At 31.7% G+C, this 12204-nt stretch overlaps 1 protein-coding gene and 2 long non-coding RNA genes across 9 annotated transcripts in view; 2 read left to right on the top strand and 1 right to left on the bottom strand.

Moving 5' to 3' along the window:
* Positions 1-12204, bottom strand: part of LOC145964175 (uncharacterized) — a 112106-nt gene that overhangs the window by 76559 nt on the left and 23343 nt on the right. The gene's annotated exons all lie outside the window — the stretch shown is intronic.
* On the top strand, positions 1733-9021 carry LOC145964247 (mitochondrial sodium/calcium exchanger protein). 6 transcript variants are annotated; one of them, XM_083086766.1, is made up of 11 exons: positions 1733-2031; positions 2182-2480; positions 2548-2598; positions 2697-2765; positions 4389-4714; positions 6221-6301; positions 6706-6825; positions 7288-7614; positions 7886-8004; positions 8139-8292; positions 8600-9021. In XM_083086766.1, the coding sequence occupies exons 3-11, from the start codon at positions 2549-2551 to the stop codon at positions 8959-8961; spliced, it is 1608 nt and encodes a 535-aa protein (XP_082942892.1). In that variant the 5' UTR covers positions 1733-2031; positions 2182-2480; position 2548; the 3' UTR covers positions 8962-9021. The 6 variants fall into 6 exon arrangements, with proteins under 6 accessions (XP_082942892.1, XP_082942891.1, XP_082942888.1 ...); XM_083086765.1 differs by having other exon boundaries at positions 2670-2765; XM_083086762.1 differs by having other exon boundaries at positions 2339-2480; positions 2548-2765.
* LOC145963812 (uncharacterized) lies at positions 9410-10507 on the top strand. Its single transcript, XR_014436254.1, has 2 exons — positions 9410-9518; positions 10239-10507. It is a non-coding gene; the product is annotated as an uncharacterized LOC145963812 (long non-coding RNA).

Below are 12204 nucleotides of genomic sequence, written 5' to 3'. Positions count from 1 at the left end.
TAATATGCATTCTCGCCGGAATTATCGATACTGAATTTCTCTATGCATGTATGTATGTATGTTTCTTCAATTTCAGTTTCTCTCCCATATACATATATAATGCTTGAATGAAGCGAAATAATACAACTGACAAAAATATTAGAATTTGATTTATTTATTTTTTACCTCACGAATATTATTAAACAAACCATGCTATTGCATATTTTAAATAGATATATGCTTAACTTAGTATAAAAATTAAATCCATTTCCACGGTAAAACTCATTTTTTTATGCAAAAATAAACTCTCACGAGAAATTGCACTCATATAGATTCATGGAAAAATTCCGTCGTTTTTTCGAAGCTGTCAGTTCAATTAAAATAAATTGCGTCGTTATTTTAACATTTATAACGAGCTTTTGCTTTAACTTTGGTATGAATTATTCTTCAAAACACACGGCAAAAGGGGCTCGAGCATAACCGAGTGTGTACACCTGTACATACTCAGTTTCAACAACACAATGCCGACGCGTTGTTACATTAATTGTAAGAGTCGTCTTATACTACGGAAAGAAGCTTTTGCATATTCCAGCCTTATATCACTCACGCGCTTTATTATAAATGTGTGTAGGCGGCACAGAGAGAACCAAAACAGGAAACCGGAAAAGCCAAGCGTGCTCGCTTGGCTTTCGTAGGGAGAATAAAAGCGCAGTATAAATTGGGGTAAAGCCATTGGCTCCTTTGTGCTCCTGTGAATGCAATTCAATAAAGTGTTTAGAGTGAAAAGCAGCACAAAAGAAGTCTGGCGATAAATGACAATTTGCTGAAGTTGGCAATTACGGTGAAGTACGCTGCTGTTGAAAGGTGGTCTTAATGGAACATTGTTAAAAAGTATGCAACAATAGGAGATATACTAATAGGCGTCAGAGCGCAGATTTTATCATGATTTTTTTTCAGAATAATTCAGGCAGTCAAGTATTCGTTCAAGTGCCTTCTTTGCATTTTATGCTAAAATAATAAATCTCTTGTAAATCTAATTTATTATGATTCTTATCACACTATTCGAGTTTTGCCGAAGCTGATTTATCGTTTCTGCGAACGTTGCATATATCTGATAAAAACAAGATTTATTATAAAGTTAAAGTTTCTCGTTAATGCTAAAACACACTAATCATTTAGTAAAGATCTGATTTTCAACACTATTTTTAACCTAAACAGCGATTTAAATCTTATTTAACTTTGCAATTTATTTTTAAAACTAATAATATTACAATACAAAAAAATTTAATTATTTTAATACATTCGTATAAGTCGTTTAACGTAAATTTCACAGAGGTAAAAGTTTACTTTCTATAAATATTCGATAAAATATTGGAAAACCCAAAAATACTGACACATATTTCTAATTTAATTTATTTTAAATGAGAGCTGTACCTATTGTGCGAACATTCCATTTGATATTAAATATCGAGAAAAGCACAATGTGTGTGTTATATAATAACAACAACATTGTTGGTTTTTTATCAATTCAATTAGCTTCTAGTGAGCGTTTTCGAGAGAAATAGTTTTCGCATTGTTCTGCAAATGTTCTCTATCTCTGCGAAATATTCTTTCATAAAACTGATAACTGTGAAAGTTCTGGGTTGGTAATAATGGATTTAACGAATTGGCGTGGTCGACTTGCGACACATCATTGAATTTTCATTATCGTAAGCTGACAATAATATCGAATAAGTGTCGATATAATATCGCACGCTGGATGACAGCGTAACCATTTGCTGCGAGAAGTTTCCTTCCGTGTGCTTGTTACCTGACGGCTTTTTTTTTCTTCATCACCTCGTCGTAGACAGAAATGGGGCGAAATGGGAGAAGAACTGCTCCGCGTCTAATGAGCCTCTAGTTGACATCCGACTAGTGCGGATAAGTATCGTCAAGCAGTGACATTCTCTCGAGGGCGCACTTCCGTAGTCAAGAGAAGTCAACGGACGTATCTTTTTTTTTTCGCGAAAAGAAATGTGTTGCATCGTCAACATTTTTTATCCGAGAGAGAATGTAACTAAAGATTATATATAAATTTAATTTGTATAAATTATATTAATATAACATTTCTTTTTGAATTTAACATATCATTCTTCGTGATAAATAGAACACTAATACTTTTGTAAACTGCATAATATTCAGAGTATCGATCAATATATATAGAATGTCCCACTTTCAACGTGTATGTCATTGTCAAGAAGGCCCTTTACATGTGCATCGTATTGAATTTATGTTTCAAACTATGCGCATGGTATACGCTACGTATGTGACAGCATTCTGTCTGTATCGCTTGAAGTTTTGCTCGCTTCTGCTTGAATAGGCAACGATCGAGCGGATCCGTGAAAGGCAAATACACAAAATATAGGTTACATATCGCTTCGTTGCGCTTTTATGCTTTTTCGAACATGAGGTCGCAAATATTGAGCTCCTTTTTAAGACACGGGCATCTGCCTATAAGGGAGGTAAATTGTTATCGACGTCTCTTCCAGTTTGCGTCTCGTCGAGTTCTTCGTCAAATCTTTTTTTCAGGATGATTGCTCGTACGTTTGGCAAGTTTCCGCCGTGGAACGTTGCGAATGGGTGAGGAGCACTGAAGATTGCTACTCAGACTCAGTGATTCAATACACGGTACTGTTGTTTTGCTTCTTCAGATCTGAAAACGTATACTTGTTTGTTAGCGGTTTGGTGCTCGTGCTCTTATGGCTGCTCTATTTATTCTTGATCTTGGGAACCACGGCAGATAACTTGTAAGTTGATTCATTCTGATATTTATATAGCCGGAAATCATTACATATCATTTTCAATTTTTAATTGAAAGGATAGTTATCGATAGACAATTTTTATTTATAAATTTTATTAAATTTCTGAATAAATCGTTATATATTTTAACATGTAAATTTACCTAATCAAGCGCAAGTGAATAAATAAATGAATAAATAAATACAAAAATAAATAAATACAAAATGATTTATTTTATATAAATATAGATTATGAGAACACAATAGGTAAGCACAGATAATAAAATTGCATCTTATCTTAGTACCGACCTTGGAAACTTTGGCCAAGTTTAATTCCGATGAAAACCATATGTTACCGTACACAGAATATATGTAGATGATTATGTAACTACAAGAGAAATTTTGACTTTTGGCAAGTAACCAAACCAATAATCTAAAGATTCATGTTTCCTCATATTTCAACAGTCTACATTCTACGCAGTGGTTTCTCTCAAAATGATAAACAAAGGGTTTCCTTAGGTTCCTTCGTTCAGGTTATACAAATATTAGGAAAAGATGGCAGATTGCCATGTATTCAATCATAGGTCTCGAAATCCCACAAATCGAGATTTTTCAATGCATTTTTTCCGTTTTAATAATTACTACCATTGACGCAAAAATACCATTGTTTGATTCTGATATTTTTTAAAAGTCTACATACACTTTTCTATAAAATTTATTATAATAAATAAAAATTAAAATAAATAAATAAATAAAAATTCCCCTAATTATTAATTTTTTATTGTAATAATGTATTGTGCACCAGCTACTAAATAAATCAGCACGTGTTTTATAATATATAAGCAATATATAAATTTAACAAGATTTATTAAACTTTTATCCGCAGTATTTATATTCGAAATCATATTCTTGTTTTTATGCAATCATCATCTAAATTTCTGGTACTTTTAAAAATCGCTAAAGAGTTTCGTAATATTTATTTTTTTGCGCTTAATGATAAACAAATGCAACCGCGCTATATCGTAAAGTTTAGTGAAATTCTGCTTTGATCTATATTTAATATAATAATTAATATAAAAACATTCGGACATTAAATTTATTTTCTTATATAAATAATATTATGTAACATAATATTATATAATATTTTCTGTAAATTTTAGCGAAAGATATGAGATATTAATTAAATATAATGTGCATCTTAAGTGAAAGCTTGTCAAAAGTTATTTCTTTTTCAAGCCAAATGTTTTATATATTTTATGCTTCATTAATAAAATCGTTATACCAATGTAAGTATGGACATTTCGTTAAATCCTAAATAAAGTTGTATGTTACCAAAATAAAATTTTGTAATTTTGCTTTTTATGACAAAATATATATATACAAATTATAAGAAAAATATATTATAATTAAAAATAAAAGAAATTTGATTTAAATTAGTAATTTGCTACATAAATTAAATTCGAGAAAAAATCCTCAATATCATTACTTATATTTATATTATAATCTTCAATATCATTACTTATATTTATATTACAATTAAAAAACTTTTCTACAAATTAGTTATGTCGTAAATATCGAAATCGTGAGATATATATATGCTATAAATTAATCACTACAATATTTTTATTTCAGTTTTTGTCCAGCACTGGCGGTAATAGCCAGTGTAATGCGTCTATCGGATAACATAGCTGGAGTGACGATATTGGCATTTGGAAACGGCGCGCCTGACATCTTCACGTCCCTCGTGTCGAGAGGCAACGGAGAGATAATAATGTTCACCGAATTAATCGGAGCGGGTGTCTTCGTGACCTCGATGATTGCCGGTTCCGTGGCGATAATTAAACCCTTTAAAGTTTCACTCAAATCTCTCATGAGAGATGCCTGTTTTTATATCGCTTCCGTGTGCTGGATAAACTACGTAGTGTGGGACGAAATGGTTTACTTTTGGGAAGCCGTAAGTACGTCTATTATTTTTATTCAAATTTGATAAAGTAATATCAATTGACTTTTTCCGATCCATCGTTTTATATTCTTTGTAAACATGAATCGATTATTTCGCGTTCGTGATTAAAAAATGTAATTTATTTCTCTTTTTTTTATCACTTCTTATTTTTACAATCACTGACTTGTAACGAATATAAAATTATAATAATATAAAAGTACAAGTACAATCGTAAAAAAGAATTATACTTGAAAAAGTACATTATATTTTTTTCATTATATATTTTTCACATATATATATCTTATACTTTACATATCATATACTTTACAATATTATTGACTATCATATGAGAGAATTTATATAGAAAACGATTAATTATTATTCGCGTTCTAATGCTAATGTTGATGCTTTAGGCTTGAATACCCAAGTAAAGTAAATATATGATTTCCATTATTCTATTCTGTGTTACAAGTGAATGGTTGATTAAAATAGATAATAATTTTCGTGAATCTTGCCTTTCGATTAATCTTTTCAAATTGGTAATAAATGAGTGAAATATAATGTTATATATATATTATAATGCGTCATAAATATGTAATTACGTTTATATACTATAGCAGCATAATTTTATCTATTATTCCAATGAAACATTCAAATGCGTAATTGCCAAGCGAAATGATTAAAACGTGATATTAATTTTATCATATATAGTACATATATGAATAATTAGGATAGTGTTTGGCAAATTTTATCGATATTTCGCACGGCAAATCAGACGCATCATAATGAAAGAGGAAGTTTAACTGCGGGAAGCCATAAGTGATTTCATTCTGGAATAACGATAATTCTTCGGCGAATTTAATTAAGCTACGCCGCAGTCTCTCTCTCCACCACTTGCCGGCTGGGCTTGCAATCTGACTGTCGATGAATTTTTGCGGGATTCCGCGGCAAGGAATCCGTTTCACTGGGAAAGCAGGGATTATTGTTGCAACGGATAAAGTCCAGGGAAATAATTTTGCGCCCGTACAAAGCGCCATTGGCGCAGGTTATTGTTACGCCACGTATAAAGCCGTCGAATATCTTGATTCATCTTCTTCATATCGCGAAACGCGGTAGTATTATAAATAGACAGAAATTCAATTTTACTCTAGATGCTTCGTAATTCTCCTGAGCAACGATTTTAATATAGTTGTATGTATTTAAATAAGTAAATTTTAAGGAACAGACAATTTGTGTTTAATATGCGCATTCACTTATTACCTGCTTCATTAAAAGCTCTTAAAAGAATCTTATCCCAGACAGAACATCTTTTTTATTCAGATTTTAAAAGAAAGAAGTAATTAAGATCTTTTTTCTTCAATTAAAAAGAACACGGTGTCATCGAAGTTTTTTTTGATATCATCTATGTAAGCCATTTATCCCATTGCAAATAGTAAGTATATAAGATAAGAAAATAACTTCGTAAGTCGAGACATTAATGTTTTTTAATATTTATATTAATATTAATAAATTTTAATTGCAGGTTTTATTCTGGTCTATGTACTATTCATCGCAGTGGTCGTAATAACGCAGATGTATGAGACCAAAGAAGAAAATCTGAAAAGTATAGCATATTACAAAGATCTTTCGACTTATATCGAATCATTCGCGAATTTTTAGTATTTTATTTAGGAATCTCGGGTGACAAAAACTAGAATTTATAACTTTCAAAAAATACAAATAAAATTATACTCTTCTCTGCGGAAATTTCTAATTTACATTTTAGAGAAATATATTCTTAAGATACCTCTGTGTCCCCGGAAATTTTATAATGCGCTTTCGAAAATTATATTTCTACTCCACAATGAGAAATTTCCTCACAACTTTTGAATTCGCTGTAAAGATCTATAAAAGACGCGACTGTCTTCTATTTTCTCTTTCTTTCTCTTCTTCTTTATCGCCTATAGAAAATTTTCTCCATACTAAGTATCGATCCCTTTTCCCGAGAACATTCTTATGTACTTTCAGCCAGGATCCCAAGTGTACCCGATCCAGACGTCCTGCATACTTACTTGGCGAACAGAGACACAAGCACCATTCCCAAGATTCCCCCTAGAAGCCGACCTTTTGGCTTACATGCCAAACTAGGTATCGAGCGTCGTTTTTACGACTCATCGCACATATCCATGTCTTTAGTTCTTTTGAATTTTTCAATAGTTCAAATTTTTGCTTTCAGAATCACACATGCATTCTTTCTTGTATCAAATAAATGTATCGATTTCTATTCCCTCTATATTTTTAAAAATTATTATTTCTTTGAAAGTAAGAATCGTGAAATGTGTCTTTTATCACAATTATGCTCATCGTATATTTCCATTATAAATATTTACATATTTATCTAGCAATTTGCTTGAACGCATAATTTTTTTAAATATGAATGTATGTGTTCGATAAGAAAAATAAATTTAATAAAATTTCTATTTTATATCCTAAAAAAACAAAACTTTTTAAATATAGAATATTTTTTAAATAGTTAATTCTTGCTTTAAAATCGCTATATATGATTAAATCTGAGTGTTCTATGTTTTTATATATGTTTGTTTAAATCAGATATTGCTGTCGCAACGGAAATAGAGAGATCAAAAATACGAGGCGATCTCGTTCAGATGAAACCGGAAATTATCGACTACGTTTCCGATCGACCAATAGGTCTTTTCAAAGAATTTTTATACGATGTCAATCCGATCAGCAGAGAAGATTGGGAGAACTCGAATAGATTATTTAAGATCATTCTGATTATACGTTCGCCTGTCATGTTGCTATTGCAACTCTTTATACCAGTTGTAAATCCTACTGCTGAAAAAAGAGGCTGGTCAAAGTTATTGAATTGCTTTCAGTTGTGTACAACACCTACGATAGCGCTATTTGTATTAAATGGTATGTCTAATCTTTATAATATTATATAACAATTATATAAAGGCAAAGATATTAAAAACACTGTGTTTATTGATTTCTGGTCTATTTCTTTCTTATGAATAATTCCCAACAATATTATAGAAGCGTTCTTTAGAATATGTTTTATTCCAATATGGTAGATGCAAAATCCAGATGGATAGTCAATAACGCATAATCGTCGTATCGACAATCAATGCATATAACACAATCTGTACCACTCAACTTCAATTTCATTTTAACTGTTTTATTGCAGTTTGGCAAACGACTTTTGGCAATGTGCCGATAGTGCCGATATTCCTCGTTGTCGGCACTGTAATTGGTGTAATTGTGTTTCTAACGACTCACGTGGACCGTGTACCAAAATTCCATAATGTGAGTACTTTCTCTTTCTTTTTTGCGCAAGAAAATGATCGAAGCTTTAATAAGTGCTCACGACATCGAAAAATGCGAAAAAGAGATTAGCAATTTTATTAATATCGATGATGAAGCACGTAACATAATTTCAGATCTTTGCATTTTTGGGATTTTTCGCTGCCATGTTGACGGTTTATTTGATAGCTCGGGAAGTCATGGCGGTACTTCAATGCATAGGATACGCATGTAGCATATCTGACGCCATGCTGGGTATCACTTTTCTTGCATGGGGGAACAGTATCGGGGGTGAGTCGCGTTGAAAAATGCTTCTTCTTGCCAAAGTGCTTGTGAAAATAAAATAAACCAAAACTACACAATTTAATAAAAATAAATGTTTCTCAGATTAAATTTTCGAATGTGATAAAAAAGACTCTACAATATTAAACTGATTAATTGTGATGTTACACATTTTCTGTATCATTATGAAATTATAATTCTTTAATAATAACTTTTATTCAGTAAGATTTAATGTCTAGTTTAATTTGTATTTGCCCATAATAATTCTGTATATTTATATAAAAACGTATGCAAGCTAATTTTAAATTTTGCCCAGATCTGATATCAAATATCGCTATTGCCAGACGGGGATTTCCTCGCATGGGATATGCAGCTTGCTTTGGCGGGCCGATGTTTAACACTCTGCTGGGACTAGGGCTGACTTACGGCATTGCCAGCGCTGTCGATCCTGAACAACAGACAAAGATCAGGATCAGCGATATGGCACCCGGTTGCCTAGCTTTCCTCTTGTATTCACTAGTGGCTACTATAATTTATCTGAACATTACGGGAGCTATCGCACGTCGTTCTTACGGTGGTCTCTTGTATTCCCTTTACTTTACTTTTATTCTCATACAATTTTTAAGCGAATTGCATGTTATACATCCGCTTGGCACTGATCACAGACCTGACGTATAATATCACATATATTTGGTATTTATAATACTGCTTTTTCATTTATATTATATATAAGTGCAAATTAATAAGAAATAAAAAACTATTTATAATTATGAGTCGTCTTCTATCTTTGATACAATATTTCATATATAAGTGCTGCAGGATAAAACATCTTTAAAAAAGTAAAGTATGTAAGTAATATAGAAGAGAACACTTCTCTTTCATGAATTATGTTAAATGAGTCAAGATTATACGAATACAGGTAGAGAGATGCATTTTTAACATGAAACGGAAGGCAAACTTCGTAGGAAAACATTTGGACGCTGGATATACATACATACATACATACATACATATATACATACATATATATATATATATATATATATATATATATATATATATATATAGAAAGAGAGAGAAAGAGGGAGAGAGAAGGGAAAAGGCGGGCGAAGGCGAGAGCGACGTCAGGTCGTTTTTAGACATTTCCCCGGAGAGAACGAAGTGTCCCGTTTCCGACCGAAACCGGTTAGTATGGCCACCATAACGCCGAAACGGAAACCACAAGTCATGAGGCGGTTAGTAGTCTTGGGGTACGCGTCACTTTTAAATTTTACATTGCGCTGTATATCATGGTAACCTCGAGTGCTACACAGAGCCGCGTAATTGAATCCGTTATTAGGTGAGGGACACATTTTCTACGTGCAAACGTCCTTTATGTAACGTTTCTCATTTTCTTCCGAACGCCATAAAAAGATGGACGTAAATTGTTTTTGTCTTTTTATATATCTTTTTATATATCTGACTTTTCCAACATATATAATTTTCTTATCTACTATACATGCGTCTTACTTTTGCATTATCTTACGTTGACTTTTCTCTAGGGATTTTATAAATGATTACTTTCAATGGAAATGTCGAGTTATTCATAAATCTTTTTAGAATAATTAGTGAGTGAAGATAAAGAGCTTATGGTTAACTAAGCTGCTAAGGAGAAAATAGATGATAAATCTGTATCTTTTAGTTAATTTGGCATTGAAGTTACTTTAATAGAATTTTAATTGGTCGCATAAATTTTTCTCTCAAGAAAAAACAAAGAAAGAATCTAATTGTACATTTAATTTCAAAGCTTTGGAATAGCGAAATGAGATCTAACAAGAAAACAATTATTTTAATTTTGAACAAGGAATAGTGTATTCTTTATAAGAATAAGAAATAGGGAAAAGAGTCAAGAGGAATAGAGATATAACTTGTTCATTCTCTTTCACACCTTTTCATCCTTATGTCTCTTGTTGTAGATGTTGTCGGAGAGAATCGTCCCTAGCAGTCTCTTTCACCTTGTATACCAAGGTCTCTCTATTGTCTCTATGCGAAAGTTTAATTCCGAACTACCTCTACTTTCCGTTCCCCTTTTTGCCCTATCAAAGTGCCGATAGGACAATGAACAAAGATGGCTTGTCGCGAAGATAGACCAAAGTTTTGCCACTGCAAAATCTGAATCTTCTCTTGTGGTGGTGTCTGCGTATGTAGGGAGGAGCCAGAGTTTGCGAAGGAGCTTTGGGAAAGACTATTCACGAAATGGCTCTCTCTTTATATATATATATATATATAAAGGAATACGAAAGAGAATTTATTTTAACCATTTAAGTTAATCTCTTCCAAATTCAACATTTATCATAGCAATATATTATTAGTTATTATATTGATTTTGAATTTTAAATTTTGATAATGTTTCAGTATGTTCGACATGCACAGAATCCGCATATCCAACAAAGTAATTCATTACCCTCAATTGATTTGTCGTATAAGCGCGACACCTGTTGTTCTCTATACGCACAAATTGCATTTAATTATGTGCAATTAATGTTGATCTCACTATAAAATGTACACTCCATTTAACATTTATCAAATGTAAAATGTATGTTATCAAACATGGCAGAAACGTAATAAAAATTATACATATGAAAAATTTAGAGAGTTGAATATTTATATACTGATTAAGTTGTACACTTATTTGATTAAAATAAGAAAGCAAGTCAAGTAATAGCATCATGAAAAAAAGGAAAAGAGAGAAAGAGAGAAAAAGACAACGTTATATTATAAAAATATTTCATAGGTATAAAGAAATATCTAACACAGCGATGTCAAATAATAATATGCTTACACTATATGCACAACATCACGTCTATTTCTAGTCCATGCTCTTTTGTATGAATCGTTTTCAATTATTCAAAAGCCAACGGCATGGAAACTGGATTGACGTTTCTGTTTCAGGCTGTACGTTTCTCTCTCAAATCTACAGAATTCTTTGTGTACATTTTTATGAAAAATTTTTTATCTTATATTATTCAAATTTTTAAAATTTTCTGAACGCGCCTTAGCATTCATTGTCAGCAATATTGACATTATGTAAAAAATAAATTTTCGTAGAATAGGTACAGTATTTTTTAATGAAAGAAGAATTTGCTGACAAATATTGAATAAGTTCGTGAAAGTAAAGAAAACTTTATCGAACCATATATTAGGGTGCGACTCCCCCTGTCTAGAACGACTGGATCGGTGCCCAACATCCGTAGATAAGAATCCTGTCTAGTCTCTTCCGTGCCAACGCGAGTTAACGACCCTCTCATCCGGATCGCTCGTTCAAGGGTAGCGAACGCAGAAAATATTCAACATTAGCGAATCGGAAAACATCGCAAAAAAAGACATTAATATCTTTCCTATAACGTTATAGATATATTGGTATTCGTAATGTTACAAAAACTTTTATAAAATTAATGCGCTTTAAATTTAAGCTGTCTATGAATAAATCAGAGAGATTATGCTATCACATAAATATGTAAACATGGATCACAGCAAATTGAATGATTCAATTCAAACGTTATAATATGCAATAACGTTGCAAATTTCTAGATAGAAAGAGAAGCATTCTCTCCTACTTTGTCACTTTTTTTAAAACACTATTATTACATGTATCGAAACAGTATTGGTGATGGTACTCTCTACTCTAATATAGTTTAATGTTAAATGTTTGCTCAGAGCACACTACGTCGACATATTAATTATCTATTTTCGCGTAATATTTATGGTATTATATTACTCTCCGGCAATATATATGTATCCATGTATCATTCATAATAACCGATGAATATGGAATTATCGGCTAATAAATGATTAATTAATCAAAATTAAATATGCTCTCGTGTAAAATAACATGTGATACTTTTCGCAGTACTTCACTTAATACACACGTGCTCCAATTAA

Source organism: Camponotus vicinus, unplaced genomic scaffold, assembly GCF_025532165.1.
Source record: "Camponotus vicinus isolate PSW18456_S1 unplaced genomic scaffold, iyCamVici1.0 SCAF_13, whole genome shotgun sequence".
In the NCBI taxonomy this organism is placed as follows: Eukaryota; Metazoa; Arthropoda; class Insecta; order Hymenoptera; family Formicidae; genus Camponotus; species Camponotus vicinus.
The sequence above is the reverse complement of the archived record's forward strand: the minus strand, read 5'-3'. Positions and strand labels throughout refer to the sequence as shown.

Bases quoted from the DNA above. Each gene is read 5' to 3' on its own strand.
- LOC145964247 (XM_083086762.1), top strand. The intron at 7,615-7,885 runs GTATGTCTAATC...GTTTTATTGCAG, and splicing joins AGCGCTATTTGTATTAAATG to TTTGGCAAACGACTTTTGGC. The intron at 8,293-8,599 runs GTGAGTCGCGTT...AATTTTGCCCAG, and splicing joins ATGGGGGAACAGTATCGGGG to ATCTGATATCAAATATCGCT.